General features: G+C 37.3%; 1 protein-coding gene across 3 annotated transcripts in view; it reads right to left on the reverse strand.

The window, feature by feature from the left end:
* The window catches only part of PTPRD (protein tyrosine phosphatase receptor type D), a gene marked incomplete at both ends in the record, with an annotated part of 295,416 nt that overhangs the window by 128,261 nt on the left and 140,394 nt on the right, over positions 1 to 26,761 (reverse strand). For all 3 annotated transcript variants that reach the window (XM_084278300.1, XM_084278299.1, XM_084278298.1), the window contains 5 exons: positions 7,014 to 7,595; positions 8,211 to 8,480; positions 11,853 to 11,963; positions 13,663 to 13,680; positions 15,664 to 15,852. In XM_084278300.1, coding sequence (XP_084134426.1) covers positions 7,014 to 7,595; positions 8,211 to 8,480; positions 11,853 to 11,963; positions 13,663 to 13,680; positions 15,664 to 15,852 — 1,170 coding nt within the window. The remainder of the gene's footprint in view (positions 1 to 7,013; positions 7,596 to 8,210; positions 8,481 to 11,852; positions 11,964 to 13,662; positions 13,681 to 15,663; positions 15,853 to 26,761) is intronic.

A 26,761-nucleotide genomic window follows, 5' to 3' on the forward strand; every position in this document is an offset into this window, starting at 1 on the left:
TCATGAAACTCAGATGGGGACCTGGCTCTGGGCATTTTTTTTCTTCATTTGACAGCTAGAAACCGGGAAAAGTGACATGGACAAAATCGTTGTCTTTAATGTGCATCAAAGGATAGAGAAAAAATATTTCAGCAAAGTAACTGAGCAGCATGTTTGAGTTACAAAATCACCTTTGCCTCGTCATGGAAGGTCAAACAGCTGCTTATGTTATCTATGCCATGTTATGTATCTGGTGTTTGACATCTCTATCTACGATCTGGATGAGGAAAAGAAGGGCACATGTGCCAGGTTTGCAGATGACCTCAAGATGGGGGTGATCATTCAACACACTTGAGGGCCAGGCTGCTGTTAAGAGGGAGCTGGAGAGGGGGAAGGAATAGGCTGATGGTTCCCCATGAAGTTGAGCAAGCCCTGTCTCAGGAAGGCAGAGTCCTACAGGGATGCAGGTTGGGGCTGATGGGGCCAGGGAGCAACTGTAGGGGACAGACATGGCCCCCAGCAGTGACAAGGCCCAGCAATGCCTAGGGTGGTCTGAGCAGGAGACAGCCCTTGAGAGCCAGGAGAGAACATGGACTGTCCCCTCTTGCTCGCAGCTGCCAGATCACATCTGGGTGCTGCTTCTGGTTTTGGATGTCAGGAAGATGGCTCTGGGCTGGGACCTTTGCCCTGAGAAGACAGGCTGTGAGACTCGGGCTGGTTCAGACAGAAGAGTTGGATTTGAGGACACCCAACAGCACCCAGTGCACCAGTGGGACAGATGGAGGAAATGCAGCCAGGTTCCTCAGTGATGCATGGCAGGAAGGTCAGAGGCAGCAGCACAAAGCTGAAATGTGAGAGGCTGGAGACAAGAAGAAGACTTTTCACTATGAGGTCAGACCAGTGAGCAAGCCAGGGCGCATGGTTGGACCATATCCAGCTTTGGGGGGGTTTATGCCTCAATTGGGTGAAAACAAATCTGACCCAATGGCTGAGCTTGTTATGGGCAGAGGCTGGGACTGGAGACCTGCCCAGAAGATCAGCCTACCAGCCTGAATCATCCTGTGATGCTATGATCTGAGCTTAGCGTATGGATACATGACCCACAGAACACAGACAGGCAGTAACAGTAAATGACCAGTCAAGTGACCCACATGAACGCTGGTATCATCTGTTGTAATAAATATGGCAGCAGATGGCGAATGAAGGGTATTTGTGTCTCTGCACATCTTAAATCCTCATCTTCCAAGTATTCCATTAAAAAAAAATAAAATTCCCCAACAAAACAACCCGCATTTATGGTTTGAGGTCTGTAATTCCCATCACTTCATAGGACAAGTTTATAATTAACTGGACTTTCCCAAATGATGTTTGTCAAACAACTATGTTGCTGCAAAAATCTAGTCTCTCTGTGCATTCACAGTTAGGCAACTCTGAAGCTAAAACCACTGACTGGAAAAATAGGTGACAGGGAAATCTGCGTAATTCCAAACAGATAGTGAAGATGGAGAAGAAGGACAACAAAAACGAAGTATCAAAAGTAACTGTATTGTTGATGAACTCTAGTAGCGAGTCCAAGGTTTAAGCCAAAGAAAAAGTACCATATTAGAAAGTGGAATAGTAACTTTAAACTATTTAGGATTTACTGCTAGAACATGTAACATCTGTTCAAAAAAATCTTCAGTGGCACATGGGAACTAAGCCAATCTGGAGGAACTGACAGAAGGTACTGGTGTCCTTCAGAGACAGAAAAAATCCTCAGGAAACTGGAAGAGGTATGTAAGCGGACTACATGCTGTTGCTAAAGTGCTTTTAATTACACAGATCAAATCTAACTTTCCCTCTTAATGCTGTATGTTCAGCTCACTGAATAGGATCTTTTTGTATGAGCATTCTCTTGATGCTGCCTTTTCTGCTTTGGGGTCAATGTGCTCTAGAAATGCACATTAAATCTGTAACTTCCCAGTGCACTAAGTATACATCTTCTCATTTCTTGTAAAATTGACATAGGTATTACACATATTGAAATGCTGTAATGCTGTCACAAAACCAAGTCCACAATTACTCTTTTCACAAGTCATACCAGGCTCTACACCTTTGCTTGTTTAGGCATTTATATTTATTGTTGGATAACCAAAACAAACACAGATTGGTGAATCTTATACGGCATTTCTGGTTTTATCTCTACCCCTCATTCAAGTGCCAAAAAAGCATAATAAAATGGGATTTTAAAATCAGAAAGGCACGTTAGCTTTCTACACAGATCCCTAGCTGGCTGAGATAACCAAAAAATGCTCCAGGGATCTACTGGGTTTGCAAGTGATGCTGGAAAGAGAGGAGACTCTTCAGGCTAGAAAGGGGACCATGACATTGCTAGGGTAAAATACGCACCTAGGGCAAATCTCAATCAGTTAAATTAGAAATTGGTTTTGCAAAGGACAATAGATTGAGCAAGAGAATTTGTAATCATTTGGAAACTGAAAGGGACTAAGAGTTCATGCTCCTGCTTGCTCTCGAAGTATGAAGCTCTAAAGAGAAGCTTTTACAACTGAACAGTTGATGTGCTATGAATTTAATTTTTTTTGGTAAAACAATACCTGTACTTTTTGAAATAGCAAATTCTTATGCAATATAAATTACAAAATAAAACAGGTAATGCAATAAATATATGTGCGTCCTGCTCTCTGTCTTTCTGCTACAACAGAAATAAGGTCTTCTAGTGAGTGTGAAGACAGATGAAGCTTGTAGTTCTTCAGTATCAAACACAGAACCACAATATTCAAAATAATTAACTAAAACACGTTTAAATTTCTAGAAAGCACAGTAGATTTTGTAGAAAAAAAAAGTAAAATTAGTAACATGTAAATCACTTTCTGAAAACAATACATGTAACTGACACTGATGGACCCCACAGAATAAAATAAACATGCTGGTCAGTCTAAAAGACAGAGATCACATCATCATGCCTGAATGACTAGAGAACACAGTGAAGAGATGAATTACTCTGAAAAGTAATTCTGTCTTGTGATACGCTATTTCTATAGAGTTGCATTAATTTTTTTCTCAAGCTGAATTATTCCATACATAAAATGACAAATGTGATGTGTGTCCATTTCCATCACTCATCTGCATATTTACAAAAATCAGGATTCTGGCAGAGAAAAAAAAATCAGCTTAAAAAGAATTAATAATCCTACATCCATATCCTTTTTTTTATGTTCTTACCAGAAGAAAGAGAGCTAGAAAAAAAAAAAAGCTAGAAAAATCACTATGTGAGGGAAAGATCCTTAATATTAGTCTCATCATGTTAGCACTTAAATAAAGTAAACATGAAGACTGAAGCACTTTAACAAAATATGACTGTACTTTGAGAGCATATGGGTTATTCAAAAGCTGACATATTCTTTCCTAACTCATCAAAAAATATCCTTTAGGAGAATTTTGTCACTTATGAAACATCTTGCACCCCTCCTCTACTCCAAATTATTCTCCTTCTACCTGCTTCATTCCATCAATGCTGAGTGTCCAGTTGCCTGCTATCAGCTCTTTCCTCTATTCCATTAAATGCTTCACTAGGAGACCAGAGACATGAGGTTTCCCCATTCATGTGTTCATGAAAATATTGGCATTGCCTATCAAAGTAGATTGCTTGCTACAAGATGGTACTGTATTCCCTTGCTACAGACTGCCTTCCTCTGTATTTCTAATCACCTTTTACAATAAGAACTCCAGAATCACTAAGTCATTTCCCCGAAGCTATTGCTCCATTTATGTGCCCTGCAAGTCAGATACTTGACCTTCTCATTACTGTCCTTTTCCATATGTTTAAAAGATTAGCCTTTTATAACTAATAATCCTTAGTCTTCAAACCAGTGCCAACCCTTGGTTTGGAATTAACAAGATGCTTTACATTGTAAATTCTTCTTGAAAGAAATATGTTTACACATGCATTTCCAAGAGTATTTTCTCTCTGTCTCTCTCTCCAATAATCCACTATTGAATAGACCTCACATATCTCTCACTCTCCTTTCTTTCTATCTAAACTCATAATGAAACCAGGATTCTCTGAATTCCTTCAGTAGCTATCCTCTCTTTGCACTTTAAAATACAAACTAAACCAAAACTGAGACATTCTGTTTAAAGTTCTATAATTTTCCTGATACATACAGGTTATAAACTATGTTGGTCAAAGAATATGTGCACTACTCACCAGTTTAAGAAAAGAAAGTATGAGACGATAGAAGTGTGCCCTGGGCAGCTAAATGGAGACAGATCAACAGAGCTTTTGTTTTATAGTGAAGTGAAGAAAAAGGGCAAGAAGTATTGCACTAAAACTCTTATTTCTTAACTCTAAAATTTAGGTGTCAAACCACCTAAATAATAAATGGGTTTTGAGAGCCTCCTCCATCCTTTGGCCCAAAATGCAGAATAAGGACTTTTTTTTTAGGTTTGGCTTTTGGAACTGATGTTCCTTTATTCAAAACACTCAGTTCTATGGCTGTTTTCTGATTAAATAGTTTTCAAAATGTTATCTTTTCTGCAGTAAAGACTGATGAAAACAACTGAGCAACAGGACAGGGTTTTCTTTATAATGTTTAAGCAGAATACTGAAATGTAAATCTGAACATTAATTTTTCTTTTTTTTTAATTTATGTTTGGTTTTCTTAAAAATGCTTCCTTCTCTTTCCCTCAAACTACATGTTCTTAGTTAATATTTTAAATAAAACCCTAATTTTCACTAGAAGCAGAATTTTGAGTGACCTGAAAAGTGAGAAGCCACTCATACAGCTATTTGAAAAGAACAATTTTTGTGGATGAAGAAAGCAAAGATTCTTGTAAATGGACTTCTAAAAAACCTAAATTATTCATTTTTTTATAAGGTCTCCCCAAAGATCACAATAAACATAAGGGAGAAAAGCTTTGAAGGAAATAGAGGTTATAAATCACACCTGCCATTCAGATTTTGTTCTATATAGACACTCTAATTTCTCCAAAGTAAGCATAAGGGTTAAACTACATATATACAATAATAGCCCTATTTGTTTCAAAGAAGATAAAAAAAAAAACAACAATGTGTAATCAACATCCTATTTCTATTTTTTATTCTTTTACATATGTTTCCACTAAATCAATTTACCCCATTTTTAAATGGCACTTCATAATTCATTACATTTATTTGAATGAATTTCAGCTTGAAAGAGACTTAAACCAAGATATTCATATTCAAGATACAGATTACAGCAAATCTGGAAGAGAAGGTCAGGGAGGGCATTTTACTTTTCAGTGTTCACTGTAGAGAAACTGCCAGATAGAAAGATGGGAGCATCTTAGGTTTTAAACATTCCCTGAACTGGAGAACTGTGCTGGACTTCCTTAGCTATTTTTCTCTTTTATGACTGTAAATGTTCATATTTCAAGCACAAGTAAGTGTTTAGAAATGCCTCCTGTATGCCATATTTTTTGTTTTCTTTTGCTTTTTAACAAAGACACCAATAAATATCCCTGCTATGAAGTTGAAAACTTATTGAGAATTCCTCCTGCATTGCTAATGTTGGTATAATTTCTTCAGATAGCAACAGAAACAGACGGGCACATTTAATGGCAAGTTCTATAAAGGTTTTAATACACAGAGCTTTACTGAAGTGACCTCAGCAAGTAATGTAAGTTGGGCTGGTCCAGCTGAGCCTCAGTGCTCATTATTTCAATTGCTTCATCCTTCTCTGGGAAGCCACTGACAAACTTGCTAATCTAAAAGGTTTACGGCTGTAAACAAAAAGCAGAGATAAAGAGCTCATGAAACCTTACTCTTTAAAAGCTTTTTGCACATGGATTAAATAAGAATTCAGATGTTATAAAAACTAGTCCCTGAAAAAGGTTACAAGTGCCAAAATTATACTAGGGTGTACATATTTGCTTATGCATGTGCACACAGACAAATTTCAATGTAACAATAGAGGGTCGAGGAAAACAACTTCTCAGCTGAGATACTGCAAAAGCTAACACATAGACCTTTGTGTAACACAATACTTAGAACTATTGTCCCAAGACAATACCTCAAGTTCTGTTCTTTTGGTAAAATGCAGAAGTACAAGTGCAAGTAGAAGTACATTGGATGCAATGCAATTGTCCTCAGTTACACTTTAGAGATGAATTTTTTAAAAATCTGAAAGATGTTAAATTCTTCAACAGGAACCTTTTCAGTGCTAAAAAAAATTAAGTAGTATTATAGAAGATTTCTAGGAAATCACTGACCTCCAGTAATACTTCATATAGCTTTCTCTAAACCCCTAGACAAATAAAACACTTTCTGCAATGCAGCTCCACCACAGCCTCTCACTTTAGATTTCATAAAAATTCTCTTCAATGTTTTCCACTATGCTTGCTAGTTCCTTGCTAATTAAACTAATTCATAGACCTAAAAATCCTGTACAGAAAAAATCCCAACCCAACTGCAAACATAACACTAGAAAATGGTGCTTTGTATGGGCAGGTTAGATTTGATTTATAAATCAAAAGTGTACAAAACTGCTTGCTTGAACCTACACAAATTTTGTTGTTTCTTCTAATGTTTTCATGTTTTATGTGGTTTTGGAAGTTTACCAATCTCTGAATACTTATGCAGCACACATACATTTTAAATTTCCAAAAGCAAGATTCACTACAGTGATGAAGCACAAGGGAACCACCTGCCACCTAAACAAAACCCACCAATTAAAAAAACAGTGCAGAACTACTTGACAGATATTTTGCTGATAGAAGCTCTAATATTTGGCCACCTCCAGGAGGTCTCCATCAGAATTTAGTTAAACTTCAGTTAAATTTCTTGAGATTGATGAAAAAAATGTGTGAGAGGATAATTTCTACTCTTTTAATTTGCACTGTGGAATGGAGAAAAGGTTATGCTCAAAAGTTTCCTGAATAAATTGACTATCCTTTAAAGGAAGTTTTTTTCAACATTTTAAACTCAAGTTCTCTCTCTGCAAAGTTTCTGTATGTATGTAATTTTTCTGCCAAAATTCTGTTCACTGCTAGCTTACCTCCTGTTTGAGTGATGACTTGAATGTCACTAGAAAGTGGTCCATCACCGACAGAAGTAAAAGCAAGAACCTTTACAGAGTATGTTTTCTGGGGTACCAGATTCCCAATAGTGGTAATATGGCTGTCAGCCACATTGTGCTTCATCCAGCTGTTGACATGTTGAGTGGGATCCATGGTGTAATAAACTCTGTAACCTTGTATTTGTCCGTTAGGTTCCTCAGGTTCTTCCCACTGTACCAAAATCGTGGTAGAACTCAACATACGGGCCTGCACACTGCGTGGTGCACTTGAAGGTGCTTGCTCTGAAGTCCTTGTTGACACAGGCTCACTAGGTGGGCCTCGCCCAATGTTATTTACAGCAACTATACGAAATTCATACTCTGAATATGGGCTTAGGCCAGCCACACTATAGCGTGTTGTGGCCACACCATCGATTTCTTTGTATGGCTCCTCAGAGTTTTTGGGTTTGTGTTGGATTATGTAGTAAGAAACAGGCTCGGGGTTTCCAGAATCCCAAGTCAATGTTATGCTTGTTGCTGTGCTTTCTGTCACCACAGGTGTTCCAGGAGGTTTAGGTAAGGCTAAAGATAAATGCCAAAAAATGCAGTTAGCTCTGTGTAATGATAGATGTTATTATAATAAGCAGCTTAAAGAACAAAAGAATAAAGAACAACAAAATAGGAAGACTGGAATGAAACTTGTCAGGATAACTGTAAATTTTGTAGTGTGAGGGGTTTTTTTTATACAAATTAATTATACTGACTTTCATAACAGATCCTGTCAACAGCAGAAGAGGAAACTTATTGACAGTAGACCATTACAGTTTAATTTTCAGTAATTTTAGAACCTCTAATTTCCAATTACTCAGTGAACATGATACTTGGGCATCCAGCAACTCTAAAAATCAAATCACTGGTTCTTAGAGGCTCCTGCTGTTGACAAGTATGTGCAAAATTACAAGGTCTCCTATTCAGTTGAGATGAAGGCTTGGAGCTAGATACAGGAGTATAATCAAACATTATTATTAACTTATTATTAGTACTACTGCTGTGTGAATTTTTATTTTGTACATGCCTCTTGATTTAAGAGGGTAAGGGGCATTTAGACCCTTTCAGAGCAATGCATTTGCTCAGAATACAGCAACGAATGAAAGGAAAGACTGAGCTATGCCCAAAGATAGGCATTTAGGACAATACCTTTGACTGTTATCTGTGCTATTGCTTCTATAACACCAAGGGTAGACATAGCAACGCAAGTATAGTTTGCAGACTGCCTGACATCGTTAAGCTCAAGGACGTTCCTCCCTATTGGCATATCATCCTCAGGGGTCAAATCTTCTGCTCCTAGCATCCATTTCACATATGGCATTGGTGACCCCACCGCAACACACGTGATATTTACACTCCCGCCAGGCATGATCTCATGATTGGTAGGGGGGATAGAGAACCTCGGTGGGACCCGTCGAACTGGAACAAAACACAAAAAAGGTAATAACATATAGAGAAAAAGAAACTGAATCTTGCATACAGACTACATGCAGTGTACAGACACAATTTAACAATTTAATGTGTTATTCCTATCTGCCAGAAAATACGTATAAAAGCAATACAAGACTAAGCAAGAATTTTGTCTGCACACAATGTGAATTATTCTATATTTACTTGAGGATATCATTAGGCACATTCATACAAAGGCTGATTCAGACCTATTAGGGCCCCACAGTTAACTAACTACAAACTAACATTACACAAACACCATGCAAAAGATATACACACACACACGCGCGCGCGCTCACACACACACATATATATATGCATTTTATCTGTCCATACATATATATATGTACAGAAGAAATCTGGAAGGTCAACAGCATGCTTGTGTTGATTATCAAAACCAACTTCAATGCTGCTTGCTTCCAGATGATGTGAAAAAATGTGCTAGGCCACATTGTCACATCACAGTCCTGGAACACATTGCCTACAGTACATCGAAAGTGCAATTTCATTTGCTTTCAGACTCAAAGTAGATGCAGCCTCAAGACCTCACACTAACACTGAAACAAACATATTAAAAATATATAATTATACACAAATACAAGTATATATATATATATACATATACACATATACATATATATATAGTCACAGAAAGAAACTAGGCAAAGCCAGTACAAGGTACTGGATTTGGTCATGCAGGCAAGCAAATGACAGAATCAAGAGAACCATGCTTAGGGAAATATCTGAGTAAAAAGTGTGGAAAGAAAAAGAACTCAAAAAGAAAACATACTTGGTAAGGGATAGGACAGGATAGGCTGACAGATACAGGAGTTTAAGAGGAGCATAGAGTTTGAAGGTGAAGGAAATTAGTTTAAGTTTAGGTGGTTAAAAAGCAACTGTTAGGAAGGGCCACCGGGAAAATAGCAGAACATTTAACATTCAGGATTCCACTATGCTCACAGTTAAGGGAAAGCAAAATAAGCTATAAGGATAGATAATATTAGACATTTCTGTATTGATAGCATGGGGTGGCAACCTTCAACACATAGCAGGACATTGCACTAACAGAGTAGTTAATAGTTAAGCAAACACAATACTGAGAAAATTACCAGGCAATAACAGATCAGTGTTCCTGCTTCAAATATTCTCAGTGATGTGCACATGTGTGTGGGAGGCGGAAGAGGGAGAGGTAAAGGAAAGAGGTACGTTTGCGTTTAGGCCTTTCATGGGACAGTGTACTTGAAATTGTATTTATTTGGGTTTAATATTGGCTAATCATTAAGACAGTTTTAATTCAGCAAAAATAAAAAGTAAACCAAAAGACTATGAGTGAGTCAAACCAAAATAAAACAACAAAACTGTATTAGTCTGAAACCTTTCCACTGGGTTTAATTAAATTTCTGTGGTCTTCAATGGACTTAGAAGGGGCTTACTGCAATGGCCTCAAGAATGAATGACAGGCAGAAGGGGAACAAGCAGAGAGCAGAACATCCGTAAGCGGCTAGTTCATAGAGGCCACACAAAGCAAGCGGCAGGCAATGAGGAATTTCTCTTATTGAACACAGTCCTTGTAGACAAAGGAGAGTTTAGTCTTCATGCTCAGGCTGTTTAGAAAAGCAACTGCTGAAACCATTCCTTGAAAAGCAGGCATCAGTATAAACAAGAAATTAAAAGGGAAGAAAAAGCAGGAACACTGACCAAGTTTACTAGACGTTAGTGTTTAAGCTAAAAAGGTTGCCATGCATCCAGGGTTCATTCTCTCTTATCATGCACAACAGTTAGATACCAGCACTCATCAAAAGCCATGACTAGGGCATTCTCTGCTTAAACATAACATTAACTTAAAAAATGCCACAATGCAGCTACATTCATTTCATTTGTATTCTTTGTTATTGGTTTAATTAATAGTTTTGTAAGGTGGGTAAAAAGTAAAAAACACACCAACCTTCTCGCAGCTCTGAGGGATGTAGGGGGTTTGATGCAGAACACAATGAAATGAGGAAAGGAGAAAAACAAGGGAAACACAGAGAGAGTAAAAAGGCCATATCAAGGCTTTCAACTGCTACTTGAACATCTCTACTTGCTCTAAGTAAACCTTCCTACCTCATCTTGAAAAGTTAGCATTTTCCACAGCTGCAATGGTGTTAGAAACAATAGCTAGCGTAATTTTGAAATTTTCCTTTGGATTAAAAGGTATACATGCCTCATGCAGTACAGGAAAGTCAGTATGTTGTAGGAGAAGAGAAACTAAAAAAAAAATAAATCAAATAACTTTCTATGGATGTCAGAACTATGAAATGCTTTCCTTTTTTTTTTTTTATTATTAGCTAAAAAAGTCACACCATACAAAAACATATCAGGTTGACTGAAAAAAATCAGCTCTAAAAAAAATTTCAAAATCAAGCTAGGTATTTTTGGTAAGGTCATCTATCCTACAGTAAAGTTTACAGCTGTTTATGTTTTCAGTCCTATTTCATCCCCCCCATCCCCTTATACTGTAGACACACACACACACAGATATATATATATATATATATATACACATATGCAGGCTTTGTTGTACAGAAAGCTACATCAACCAGTCATTGGGAATACTGCCAGAAATAAAGCACTTCTTCCCAGTTAAACCAAGGGAATATTTTTGTACGTTAAAAAAAGCAACTCTTTCTACTACTGTACAAAGGAATATAATGTCTTCCTTATTAGCCATAACGGTCATATAGACAAGCAATTTCTTCAAAAAATATAGCCAATTGATCACTATCATGGTGATCATGGTATTATGTTGGACTACACTCACAAGTCTTACACTAAAGATATATAAATATATATACATACATATATATAAAGAAGAAATAGAAAAGAAGAAAATACAGTTGTGCTGTGCATACATATTATTATAAAGTTAGAAGCTTTTCCCTTGCAATTAAGCAGCAGAGGTCAGGTAATCATAGACCTCAATGCATTAGGGTTACACTCAGCTGATTAGTCGCACACCGAGCAGTCACCTCAGGAGTTTGAAAAGAACAACAAAACAAACCAAAACCAGTAAAAGAAAATAAACGTAAAGCACAATTTAACTTAATGCAGGAAGAATAGAAGTCAAGATGTAAAAATATAAATATACTTACAAACCTTAACCCACAGGAAAGACTGGACTCAAGAGAACTTTAAAAGCACAGAACAAACCCCAAGCCTTTTCTCTACACTTTTTGATGAAATTTACAACTGACACATTTACCATGGGATTTTGATTATTACAGAAGTAACTGTATAGGTCCTGAGAGTATCTTAGCCCTGAACCTGAATGAAGAGTGGATGCCAGGGTTATGTCATTCCTACCTCTGACATATAGATTGGCAGGGGCAGAATAGCGTGTACCCGCACTGTTGGTTGCAACACACTCATATTTGCCTTGGTCAGATTCTTCACTCAGTTCGATTTGCAGGGCACCTGTATGAATATAAAATATATTGCCAAAGAGACTGTGAGAGAAGGCTTTTTATATCCATAACAAAACACCGCTTAACAATATGAAAAGCTTGTATGCGAAGGTCCACTCAACGTCGATTCATTTTCTTGCTAAGGTGCACAGACAGAAAATGATGCAATGAAAAAAACAAAGAGATTATTTTTTTCACATCATCAATGCTAGCACAGGAAAACAATTTGCATTTGGCAAAAACACCCCCTCTCTAAATAATACTCTTTCCTAAACCATTAAAATGAAGATGGGTGAGACTGCTTCAAGGAAGAATGGCTTTTGAATAAAACAAAAGAGATTAAGTAGTTTGGTCATTATATTTTTAAAATTTTTATTTCATTTTTTCAATCTATTAACAAAATAGCACAAAAGGTGGTACTCGTAAAAAAGGCAGGACAGGCTTCAAGAAATCTTCTGCTGAAGAAAGCAAAAATGTGCAGCAAGAACAAAAAGGCTGCTTGAAGTGAAAAAAAAGAAAATGCATTAGTCATTCATTATTATCAAAATATTCTTTTAAAGAAACAAAACTCCCTTAAGACATGCAGACTGGTAAGAAAAGAAAGACAGATTTCCGCAACTTACAATCTTAAAGTACGTTTGCTGAAAAACAAAGAGCATTTGAATTAGAAGACAAAAAAGTTAAAAAGCATGGTCTACGCCAACAAGGAAGAACCAACCAACCACTGCTGAGGACCATAGGAGGGCCCCCCCCCCAAGACACCCATCAAAATCCACAAGTGGGATTAGCAGTGTGGTGTCACAAGACCCAAGAAAAATACAAAACAAGAATTACAAAAGAAGTAAACATTTTTTCCAGAGTATCAAAAACCAACAATACCACATACCACCAAGAATAATTAGTCATTAACCTTTCACTTCCAAAGCCTGTAGATTTGATGATCCAAAAATCCAGACGTGAGAGAACTCCAAGAAAAAGAAGAAAAAAAAGGAAACGGGAAAAAACATTTCTGTGATTTTTGAGGGGGGGACACATCATTGTCAACTTTACGAAGTTAAAAGAAAAAAAGGATTGAAGAAGAACAAGAATAAAAACCTTTTATGAAAGATAAGACAAAAAGAAGATATTCCATGTTGTCTTCTGCATGTCTGCTACTGTTCTCCAGACCATCTTGGCTTTGGTCCAGGACAAGAACAGCTAAGGAAGAAAAAAAATGATCTTTTTTTGCTCCAGTTGGACAAAAAAAAAGAGGAAGGAATAAAAAGAAAAAAAGAAAAAAAGAAGAAAAAGAAGAAGAAGAAGAAAAAGAAGAAGAAGAAGAAGAAGAAAAAGAAAAAAGAGGGACAAATGGTACGCTGTGACTGGGCTATGGCCAGAGGACCTGGATATGCTTTCTTTGAAGCATATCACGAATCAAAGTATAGGTTTGGTTTTTTTTTTTTTTTCTTTTTTTTTTTTTTTAATGAATAAACAAAAAAGGGAAAGGAAAAGGGAGTGTGCAGAAAGAAAGGTCACAATATGAGAGTCACTGATCATAACCAAACAGGACAAAGGAAAAAAAGAAAAGATGATGGACATTTCTGTGGTTTGTTTTGTTTTGTTTTTTTTTCCTTAAAAAAACAAACAAAAAACAGGACAAAGATGAAAGGGATGGAAGGACAGAAAGAATGAGTAAGATCATTCTGTGAACGTTAGTTCAGCACTCTTACCTCTTATTGGTGTACCACCTGGGTGGATAATATGAATGCAAATAAGATTAGAAAGAAGAAGCATTAGTACGAGAAGAAGGAGGCTAGGGCTTTGGAAGAAGAATCAAATTAGATTTACAGAATTAAATAAGGTCTTAAGAGAAACTCGAATTACTATACTGTTAAAACAGGAATATATTAGATAGTATTATCAGGTTATAAAAGCAAGTTGCATTGTACCACAAAGGGCAAAGGCTACAACAGGCTGCATTGCCATTCTCAGAGAAGCATCTGAGTTCTTAGATGTTTAGTTATATAGGGTTAGATATGTATCAAGTATGCCTCAAATACTTAAAGGAAACTTTACAACACTGTACTTATGATATAGTTTAGGAAAATAGTGGAAATTCTATTTAAATATATATATTCTATATATATATATAAAAAGAGGATACACTGAAGGCTATCTCAAAACAAACACTGCAGTTTAGGTTGGATTATGGCATTTACTGTTCTACAGCTACGTGATACATGTGTACTGTTTCTTTTAGGTGTTGCTATGACTGATAAGACAACACTTCTGTGGAGGTGTGCGTGTGCGCCACTATAGGGATCTGGTGACTACACTGACTGTTAGTAAAATGCATGCCATGCATTTTAAGAATAATAATAGTAATCATATAATAATAATCAGCATCATAATAATCATAATATTCTGAATATGGAAATTAGTGGGGGTGAAGTGCGCTTCAGAACTAAGCACTTACCAATAGATTCTGGAGATTTAAATACGGAGAGAAGAAAGACAGCATAAAAATATTATTATATTCCTTATAATTTGGTACAAAGTTTTCAGTTAAAGCTTTATATACTAAATCATCTATGTCACATGTGAAAAGTTAATTCTTAATTTACATTAACAGAAGGTTAATTTACACAGTTCTGCTGACAACAAGCAAAAAGTCAGTTAACAAGACGATTTAACATCACAGGACAGGTCAAAAGCCGAGAATTCTGGGAAGACAGGTGATTAAACAACTTAGATTCTACAACGTTATCTACTACAATTGCCAAAGAAAAAAGATCCTTATATCCCAATTATCAGATTTAGGGATAGCTTTATACTTTATAAATTTAGAGGCCTTTTTTAAAAAAAATAAAAAATTAATCTAAAGAGAGCAAAAGAATAAACTAGGGCAGGAGAGTGAAAGAACTGCTAGGGAGGTGCAAGGGGCAAAGAGAGAGAGAGAGCAGCAAAAGCTGGATTCTACACCAAAAGCAGACTTCTGTAGATCCAGAAAATGTAGGATTCATAAAGCTTTAGCGTGGGCGCACACTACTGTGGCTAAATGTGTTGAAAAAAAGCTCAGGCAGCAAAAAAACTTTATTCCATACATTACGGAAGGATTTTTTTTTTTTTTAATTTTCTTTTTCAGGTATAATTGTGCATGGGAAAAAGTACTGTGTTTTATGTATTTGTGAGAGGAAAGAAGATGTGTCCAAACTGGCTAATCTTTGGTGGAGTAAAATGTGGAAAAGACAGCACAAAACACATTTTAAATTTTAATTGAAGTGTCTAATGCAGGTTTTGGTTTTGATGAATACAACCATTGGTACTCCTTGCAATTTCTGAATGAAGTCCAATGTTGAAATAAATTTGTTAAAAAAAATAAAAAGGAAAGAAGAAAGAAAGAAGAGAAAATGGATCCATCAAGTACTGCGAAAAGCAGTAAAGAAAAAATTATCAAAAAGTACAGTCACAGCAGTGAGCAATGTGGAGTAAACAGAAGCTGCAAAACACATAAAGACAGACTCTAGAGAAGGCTATGACATCACAGACATGGACAACACACCCAGTAATACAGAAAAGAGAGGAGGAAGAGAAATTATTACCTATAAGTAAAAATTAAAAAGAAAAAAAAAAGAAAAAAGAAAAATAAGAGAAAAGGAAGAGAAACAAAAGAAAGAAAAGGTGAGAGAGAACAACTCCAGGAGTTAGTGGAAGCAGTAACAAGACCCTACCTGAGCGTAACTGCTTGATGCGGCCATTGTTATTGCTTGTATCAACGGGTAAGAAATCTTTGAACCAAGTTATTTCAGGATCAGGATTGCCACTGGCGGCGCATAGCATGGTAGCTGTACGAGTTCGTTCAACCACCTTCAGCTGTGGGCCCATATCAATGGTGGGGAAACCTCGGGGAATTTGATCCTCTGCAAAAGAAATACAGGATGTGACAGATTTCACATTAGTTACGTAGTAACTCATGAAAGCACCAATCACCACCCTACTTAAGATTCAAGCTTTCCCTCATGGTTTGTATACAAGGAACTGATGCAAAAAATGGATACTCAGGCAGTATTTTTGGCCATTAACTGTGATCAGAATGCTGATACAAAACAGAAAGTTACACCCCATCCAATAAAAAACCAAAAAACAAACTACCAGCTTCATACTTACTTGAATAATGCATTAAATTGGTATAGCTGCTGTATGTAGTACATAATCATTGGACTCCTGCTATGGTAATTTACAACACTGATGTTGCTCTGCCTGTTAGAGTCGTTATTTTACATAACATATTTAATTACCACACCTGTCAACAGCAAGGAAAACCCCTTTTCTTTACATGAGACAAGCATATAAGGAACTGTGATGGCACAGTATAGAATTTCACCAGGGACTTAGGAGACCCGAGTCATATTTCTTGCTTTTATCGTTATTACTTATGTGGTCTTGGTCTTAACATTTAATGTCCCTGTGCTTCAGTTGTCCATCCATAAGATGGATATGACAGTACTTTACTGCTACAGAGAAGTAGAGTGAGAATGAACACATTATAAGACTGCAAATCGCTGAGAAACTCTGAACACTGAACCTATGCAGATATCAAATTTAAAGCGACAGGACATTCATAATGATCTTGAATGGATACAGCAGTGTCAACTAAACCACTCATATATGCTCAAAAATCCTCACACTAGTGCAGTTACTAGTGAAATGTTAAGAAATGCTGGGCAAGAGTTTTCTTAAGACAAAACACGCTAGCAAGTAACACTGGATGCACAGTGCGATCAGACAATTTCTCAGAAACTAAGTTAGCATAGGTAAAATAATCTATTTGAATTACATCATCTTGCTCTTCATTTCTATTCAAATGGCAAAAATATTTATATTGAAAAATAATTACCACTATTTCCATTCAAAGAGGACAAAGAAACATCAATACAAACTATAAAACACGTATCTTATTAAATGTCTTGATTGGTGGTTACTGACATGCAATTGATTAAGGGATAAAATTAACTTAGAGGAAATTGTTTAATGTCAAGTATCTTACATGAAAAATGTGTCATATTTTCAGATAGTCTCAGGGAAGTCTTCAGACTTTTCTGAAAAATGTATAGCAAACAAGTACTTCTATAAACCTATGCAGTTCCTGAGGTCTGCTGTTGCCTGCGATCTATTTAATTGCTTGAAATACAAATACACATAGATTCTACTCTGGTATAGTAAACGCAATTCTCCAGTAAGTTTATATAACTCTTGAGACCTAGTATTTCTAGCAATTGGTGGTCAAGTGTCAAGTCCTTCAATAGGTGTAAGCTCTTCCCAAAGAAAGGTATGTTTCATGTCTGTTTTTAAATATGAAGTCTTTCCTTTAGAAGTAGCTGGCAAGATTAGACTTGTGACACAGAACAGGATTTTTATGACCTGACCTTTCTTTTCCTACTTGGCTTGTAAAGAAAACCCCAAGTCCCTTTTGCAAATACATAAGTGTACAAAAAAGATAATCTATCTTGAATACTAATAGGGTGGTGTAGTAAAGAGCTTTCCTTTCTTATTTTTAATAAGGGTAATTAAATTCCTTCCATCCCCCTTATGCATAGAATCTCTTTGAATGAATGCTCTTCATGAAATTTTCATGAGAAACATCACAATGTAACAGATTCAAATGGCCAGAACTGTTATATTTTTGACAGTTGTGGCTTGTTTCCAATCTGGCTTTCAGGTATTTGGCAATAAAACCCCAATATTCAACATAAAATGGACTGGGGAAATAATGAAATTTCTAATTGGAGCACTTATCACAGTGGATTTAGTTTTTAAGATGTTAATTGCTTTTTCCTCTCTAACTTTGTTAGCGATTTGGACAAAACTGTCTTTACACTTTGATGATATCAAGTTTGACAGATCATCAAACATGCTGTGCAAGAGTGCTGCGCATCAAATCAGTGAACAACCGCCTCAGTCACAATATGAGAAAAGAAACTATTAGAAAATTTTGATGTATTGGTAGCTCTACAATTTCACATAATGTGAAAAGAAAAATATTTTTTACTGTTCATTAATATGCTCATTAGGCTCTAAACCATAGTATATACCACTGGTCCCTATTAATATTCAGTTCTAGTGAATTAGCTTCCAATTCATCAACAATTTAAATCAGACTTGACCTTCTCAAAGCCATTTGGTACTGTCATTTTGAGAGGCCATTAAAGGGCAGATTTCTCTGTCCTTGTGCTTAGTGCGTCATACATGTATACATATTTTGTTTAGGATGGCAGATACAAGAGATTTAGAAATAAAGCACATTCTTTGAATTTGTTAGGCATCTTCACAGTGCTACATTCCATTACTGGCATTAAGACAATGCCTTTAGTACCACGCTACTGTCATTTCCACTTGTTCGAAGATATCTACCTAAGTTATATTTCACTGAATATATGATGTGAATTACATAGGCAATTAGAAAGACTGGTTACCACATGAACCCTAAAGAGAGAGTGATAACTGCCTTGCCTCATTCCCATCACAGTTCTTAGTAATTCTAAATGGTCTCTGTGTATTCAGTCTGTTTGACATTGCTTATCTGTAAACAGTGTCCTTGAGATTCATACCTCTGCTGCCAGTATTGTCAAAATGGTAATCGCTTCCCTTCCAAGCAACATGCATGGAAAAAGCACATTAGCCTCTACATTCAGACTTCAGTATACCTACAGACATTGTCCAACACATAATTTCACATCTTGCTGCACTTGTTGTAGAGGTCAGTCTACCCTTACAAGTGCAACAGCATTCAGAGACGAGACTCAAACTCAGCATTTCATGTGCAAACAGCTATTTTGATGGAGTGGTAGCTTGAAAATACCAACAAGTTAAATTATGCTCTACCAAAAAGAAAGCATACTCATTTTGCTGGCTTCTGCTAATTGTATTCACAGCAGGTGGTGTATGGCTGCGTTTTGGATTTGTGCTGAAAATGGTGTTAGTAATGCGGGCATATTTTTGTTGCACAGAGCCAAGGCCTTTTCTGCTTCTCACCCTCCACCTCCTTCCCCTCCCAAGAGTAGGCTGGGGTTGCACAGGAAGTTGGGATGGGACACAGCCAAGATAGCTGACCCCAACTGACCACAGGGATACCCCATACCATGTTCAGCATATACAGCTGGGTGAAGAAGAAGGAAGTAGGGAGGACATATGGAGTGATGGCATTCGTCTTCCCAAGTAAGAACTACACATGATGGAGTGCTGCTTTGCTGGAGAGGGCTGAACACCTGCCTGCTCATGGGAAGTGGGAATGAACCCCTTGGTTTGCTCTGCTTGTGTGCATAGCTTTTGCTTGACTTATTAAACTGTCTTTATCTAAACTCATATTTTTTTTCACTTTCATCCTTATGATTTTCTTCCCCTCCCTGCCAGGGGAGTGGGTGGGGGAGGGTAGGTAAATGGCTGTGTAATGTTTAGCTGCTGGCTGGGGCTAAACAACACAGCTCATCTTGAAAAGTATCTACAAGAAAAAGCTCTGAACATAGCTGTGCAACAATTATATGTCATAAACTCTGTTCCGCTACTCCTTTAACTGTGTTTTCTCTCATCTTAAAGGAAAAAGTGTGTCATTGCATGTTCTCTTTTTAAAATGACATCATTCTTGCTAAGATTTAATATGTCTGAATGTATACTGTCAAGCCTACAACCATAAAAAATGAGATCCATAAAAAGCAGAGGACTTAATCCAAATCCAGCACAACAGATATGGGTCTTTAAAATAAAGCGACACAGATGTACATTACCTGGCACTTGTTGTACACCTTCTTAATATTTTGACTATTCTCAATGTAAAAAGCTAACTTCAGATCATGTCTAGGTCTTGCAAGCAGCAAGATGAATTGCAGCTTGTAGAAACAGATTATTCTTCATAGCTACCTTGCTGAATCACTTTGGCAATCAGCATTGTGTTTTTTACAAGAAATACAGAATAGCATGAATAATCTTCTCAGTTACAGTACATTATGATAATATTACTATGATACGGATATGAAGTACAAGTGTGAAGTACCCAAAGCAAATTGTGATGCTTTTGGTTGTGGGTTATGGAATACAATAGCACCAGGGTTCAAGTCAGTTGACATGAAAACTGGGTAATATTTCTGCTAAGCATTTCCTTCCACAGTAACTATTTGCAGCAATGAAACTCCAATCTTCCAGAATATCCATATTAAACTGTAGTTAAATCTATATAGTCTACCTATGTAAAATACATACTCAAAATGTTTCACTGTGCCTCTTAAAGAATGTCCTTTCTGAACGAATTATTCTTCTTGTGGAAATGGAGGGTGCTTCTCTATTCAGGAAGGAAGGAAAGAAAATCTATTTCAAGATTCACTGATAGCTTTGCCACGGGCAAATTTTAGTCATTCCATAGCTCATAGAATAAAAAGGCACACATGGAGTATTCCCAGAATACACTATAGATACTGAAGATAAACTGCCACAATAAAGTTTATTATTTCAAAGAACAGTGTAAATAAAGCTTTTATTTTCACTATTCCAGATGGCAGCAGCATATAATTTGCACTGTTTTGACATCATGACCGTATTATTCAAAATCATTCTTCCTGCAACTGAACTGAACACAGGAATGAGAACAGTGAAACCAAAGAGAGTAGAAAAGGGAGTAAAATCAACATTTTGCAGCAAAGTTGGTATTCTCAACTATTATTGAAGAACAATGCATATGGATAAATCAAAAAGTAAAACCAAAACTGTTTTTAATTATACATAAAAGACTAATTTGGATTGTCCTGGTTTTGGTCAGGATGGAGTTAACTTCATTTGTAGCAGCGGATGGAATGCTGTGTTTGGGAGTTAAAATGAAAGCAGTGCTGATAACACCCTGATGTTTCTAGTTGCTGTCAGACAGTCAAGGACTTTCTCAGCTCTTCATGAGAAAGGAGGGGTGAAGCCAGGACAGGTGACCCAACTGGCCAAAGAGAGTATTCCACGCCAGTTACGTCCTGCCCAGGATATCGGGGGAGCTGACAGGAGGAAGACCGAGGGCGGCTCCGGGACACGCGGTTTTTGGGCGAAGGTCGGGTTCTGGGACGGCTCTGGGTGGCACGGCCTGAGCTGTGGGTTCGGTGAGAAACTGCATTGGGTATCAACAGCTTCATATATTTTTGCTTTGAAGTCCTGTTAGTATTGTTATATTGTATCTTTCTGTTATCTTAGTAAACTATCCTTATCCCAACCCACAGGCCTCTTAGTTTCTTGGTTTTGGGGTTATTTGCCCCTTCCTTTTCCCTTCCCTTGCCTCTCACCCCCCCTTCCCTCTTCCCCTGCTCTTATCCTTTAAGGAGCAGGCAGCTGTGTGGATCTCGGCTCTCAGCTGGGGTGAAACCATGACATGGATATAAAACATCAGAAAAGTGCCAGTAAATAAACATTATTCCTATTGGAAAATTTTACAAGGTAAATTTTGCCAAAAAATTAATTATGAACATACAATAATTTATTTTCCCATGGTCCTTTGTTCAAAGCTGATGTACACAGATGGGTACTTAGTGGTGCTCTAAGTCAGTATAGGAGAGTACTGGATACACTGTAAGAATAGATTGAGGTATCTGTTGGGATTTCTCTCAAATTTTATGCAATTATACCATAGAATGAAAGGGAATTAGACATTGATAAGATGATCAGAGATTCACTAACATTCAGTAAATACTCAGCAAAAGGACAGATGCCCACACCATGCCACTAAAAATCACATATTTAAAAATAATCTTCTTATATTGAAGAGATGTTCTTTTGACACAAAAGGAAACAAATTTGTTTAGTAGATCTGTATGGAATTACTCTAAAAATCGCCAAGTAATGTCTACATAACAGAATATAGAGCCACTTAGATTGAATTATCATTTGTATGAATGTTGAGGCAGCGACTTCACATTGCATTAAGCCAGTTAACATTCATTGTTATTAGCATTTAGCCTTAAATAAGTTCTCTGTTTTAACAAATGATTAGATTGAGCCTTTGAAATTAGATACCTTCATAAGGACACGAAAATGGAAATGGGAATTTCTACCTTTTGTCAGTTCTCAAAATCTGCTAAATTAAAGACTGCACATAGCAAGCTCTTTCCAGTGACCTGTCTCACTCACAGGAACAATGAAATACCTGTCACTTTCCTTTAATTATGACATTTGGAATGACAAGAATTAACATGTGGAGAGCCATCACTCACAGGAAAACACAAGCCTCAAAATTCTCACATTTGCTCTCAGGCACCGTTATAGCTCATAGCACAGTAAATCATCTGAAACATCATACACCCAAATTTGGTTATGACTGAACTTTTTGTGTCTGTTGTGTTTACTGGGAATGTAAAGGGAAATACAAAAGCCCATGTCCTATTTAAAAAGAAACAAAAAACAAAAAAGGAAAAAAAAAAAAAGGAAGGAAGTGAGGAATCCAAGAATGCCTGAATCCCTGCCAGATGTCCTTTCTCCAGCATAAATAAAGGACCTAGCCAGACTATGTAGTGAAACAAAGGAAGAGAATGTGAAGCATTATTTTAAGTGCAGGGTATGACATATTTAGGAAAGAAACACTAAACTTCTGAAATGGTGAGGGTACAGCATCCTACATATGTCCATATGCAAATATCACAAGAATGAAACTATGTAGTTTCAACTGGTGAATGAAAGAACGTGGACAGCAAGGGGTAGTGATGTGAATTTCTGTTTCTAATTTGAGGCTCAGTTTCCAGACAGGGTTAGGATTTAGATTACGCTAAATCAGGGTTAAATTTCTGCTGGCCAAGAGTGAGGATTAGGAAAACAGATGATTGCACTCTCCAGTTAATATTTTTAACACATTACTATCTGTGTAACAGTAACTGTAGTGCAGGGATGTCAGTCGTTGTATTAAGCTCTAATTTTTCACAGCATACACAGTTTTATGGTACAGGTAAATAATAAAATCAGCAGTAGGTTCACATACACAACAGAGCTCACTACTTATGTTAGCAGACTGAATATACAGATTGGTTCAGCGTGCACAAAGGCATTAATTTCTTTTTCTTACCAACCTTTCTATTCATTAGTACTTTGTCTTAAAAGATTGATATGAGGAAATACATATGACTTTTTTTCATAACTAATTACCTCATAGTCATTCTTATGTACAAAGCAATAAACCATCACCATAAAGATGTAAAATACTAATCTGAATTGAAAAGGGTCCAGAAGCATCTTTTTGTTGCTTCACCAAAGAGGGCAAGAGACAAAAAGTGAGCAGGTTGACAAAGGAGTTGTCAAATAATACAGCCCCCTTCTTCCTCCTTCCTCCTCATTTGCACAACATGCTTAAACCCACACTAAAGAAGTGATAATACTGCCTGAGATAGTCATACAAACTCATGTATTCACAAGCATTTCTGTTAGTTACGTTACACTGCTTTCAATGAGTTGCTTCCTCAATGCCATAATCTCTGAAAATTTTTTAATGCAGCCTACATACTCTGCTGCCCAAAGGACAACTATAAACTATACTAACTGCATTAATGTCACAGCTTCAAAATTTAAGGACCTGAGAAAGGAACTGTAGTGGCAAACCCATCAACTTTGTTTAATTCTTGTTTTCAAAGGAGTTTAGTACTTTTTTTTTTTTTTTAATTTCTAGTTTAGCGTCACAATTTTGCATTTTGGAAAAAGAAAGGGGAGGATTTTCACTTTAATAGGTGGGTAGAATGGCACCCCAGGAGGCTGACAATTCAGTCCCTTAGAAGAAAGTCCCTTAGAGGAATGAGGTGATGAAATTGCAGCCCTCAGGTTTTGACAAAAGATACTTAGGCTAGGAAGTTAAAAGAACTTCTGGTGCAGTGAATTAAACAGTAAGTTATTCAAGGTAGAGGTCATGCATTCCAGCTGCTTTTTAAAGTTCCTGTCACAAGCATGCACCCATACAAATTGGATGTTATTGCAGTATTTCAGTAAACAGCAAATGTGATGATGAATGGCAAACATCAAAAGTGTTGTTATTGCTGAGAGCATGAGAGAAAAGAGATACGTTGCCAGAACAGACCACAAACTCTGGAAAATCTTAGTTGAAGAGGATATCCCTTAAAACTAAATCTTACTGAGAATTACACTGTTACTGGTACAAAATAGACAGTTTTCCTGTATCGAATGTAGTGCTCATCTTCAACTATAGTCTCACTGTCAGCCCTCTCTATCATGTAACCCAGAAGAAGAATGATTTACAGCAGGGCCCTGAGCAACGACGAACTTTTGAACAGATCAAACAGGAGACAGTCCACGCAGTAGCCCTTGGACCTGTCTGGACAGGGACAAGTGTAAAAAACGTGCTTTACACTGCAGCTGGGGAGAATGGCCTTACTTGGAGTCTCTGGAGGAAAACACCAAAAGAGACTCAAAGCGGACTGCTGGGGTTTTGGAATCAGGGCTACAGAGGATCCAAGGCTAGTTATACACTGACAGAAATGGAAATACTGATCACATATAAAGGGGTTTGAGCTGCTTCAGAAGATTGGAACCAAAGCCCCGATCCTTCTGGTACCTCAACTGCTGGTGCTGGGCTGGGTGTTCAAAGGAAAGGCCCTTTCAACGCACCCTGCCACTGATGCCACATGGAGCAAATGGGTCGCACTTGTCACACAGCGGGCTCGAATAGGAAACCTCAATCATCCAGAAATCCTGGAAGTCATCACAGACTGGTCAGAAGGCAAAGCTTTCGGAATAGCACCAAAGGGAGAGAATTTATGATTAAAGTCTGCTAAGAAGGGAGGGGTGGGGGGAAGGTGCTTTAAGACCTGGCCACACTTGTCATTACCCAACTCCGGTTCACTGGGTGTGTAGTTGTAGTAGTAATAAATTAGTTTTCTTTTTTTTATTCTGTGTTGAGTCTGTTTTGCCCATTGCATTAATTGGAAAGTGATCCCCCTGTCTTTATCCTAAGCCTCACAGTATAAATTTTCTCCCCTTTTCGGCTGAAAAGAGGAGTAAGCAAGTAGCTTTGGTGGGCAGTTGACCTCTAGCCAGGGTCAAACCACCACAGTCTCAAAAGCACGCTTGAAATTTTCAGAACACTTTCATGACTACAGATAGGTAATTGTAAAAAAAAAATAATGGATACACTGGCTTCTCATTTTTGAGTTGTGAGTGTTTTATTCTTTTGGGGTTTTTTTCCTGTTCCACCACTATGAACACCTGTCTAACAATGAAGGAAATGCTGCATGCGACAAGGAAGATGGAAGGACACAAAACAATGATTTGTACCATGTATTCCATATGTTTATGAGAAAAAGAATCTAAACCGTTGGTAAATGTTAAAACACATGGCATCTCTGAACCTGTACGAATCTCTAACAGACACGAGAATGTATTTCTGTTATGAATGGATGGTCAAGTTCTGTCCCAGCAGCCTGGATATGGAGGGAATGGTGTGCTCTAGACATCTGTGTTCCTAAATATGCCCTGGTAGGTGGTAAGTCCTGCTCTGGTGGGAGGGGTGGACAAGATGGTCTTTCAAGGGGCCTTCTAACCCCTAGCATTCTGTAATTCTGTGAGGTTTCCTTTTCACCTCTCATGGCTATCTACGGCAACACTCTTTGTCTCTCACAAATACTGATCTAGGGATCTGTTAGCAGGGAAGGGTAGGCGTAGGAGAAGAAAAGAGAGTAGATGTTAATTTCTTTTTTATTTAGGGTCAATTTGACCACGTCAATCAAAACAGCCTTGACGACATTGTCCAGACAAGGGGCTTAAGGGGATATTTTCTTCTGGTGGGAATTCATCCATTCACTTCTGTTCCAGAAGATTACAGAGGAACTTTCTCTGCAGCAGAGGACACACAGATTGCTTAAAAAATTGCTTTCTTTCAGTTCTATGCTCAAATTCAATTATTACTGCTGTTTGATAAATACCCTTTTATGAGTATGGGGTTACATGTCAGAACCTCGTATTAACACTTAACATGTGGATGGAATACATGTGGATGAAGGAATATGTAGTGAAAAGAAACGCTACTGTTTCTAAAGCCTAAAGCAGCTAACAATTCGAAGTTTTCATCTCAGAAAGTCTCACGGGTTCATGATATCACATAGTTTTGCTATGGATTATTTTGTATCCCAAAATCAATGTTAGAACTGATTGTGGATGGGGACTTTGACTTCCTATAATTTTTCTGCTACCTTAAGCTGAAATAAATGGAGGTACTCTGGGATTTAACATGTTTCATGTTATAATAGGAAGTGCTGTTTCCAAATATGATAGATAACATCTGTACTCCCAGATATTGCGTGGAAGAAAATACTCAAGATCTCGTCATGCTCTCTAGCACAGCGGAGGTCTGCTTCCAAAGCAGGCATGGAGGACCTGGTGATGCAAGGCAGCACTTGCTCTGATCCGCTGAGAGCTAGCACCTGCGATCTCCGAAAGCATTATTCACAATAATAACCATAAGAGCTACGGCAAACTGTTGTGAACTGAACTGAGCAAAATCAAGCAGGCTTTCTGGAAGACTGAAGAAGAGACACATACTTTAAACATGACACTTTCACATTTGTCTAGCAACAACAGCTAATATTTCTCATGGAACAGTAAATGAGGAATAGTGTGGGGATTCATTCATAAGATGTTGAATGTAGAACAAAATCGGATTTGCTGAGCTTTGCTATAAACCTTGCTGAAATTTACTCAACTAATTGCATCATAAATTATATTGTCAGTAATTTGAAATTGGATCTTGGCACAGGAGCATAGGATGTTAAAAAGTGTTTTTTAAAAAAACTGTTTTTAATTCTGAACTCGAGGCTCACA

This window comes from Gallinula chloropus (genome assembly GCF_964237585.1).
Source record: "Gallinula chloropus genome assembly, chromosome: Z".
NCBI lineage: Eukaryota > Metazoa > Chordata > Aves > Gruiformes > Rallidae > Gallinula > Gallinula chloropus.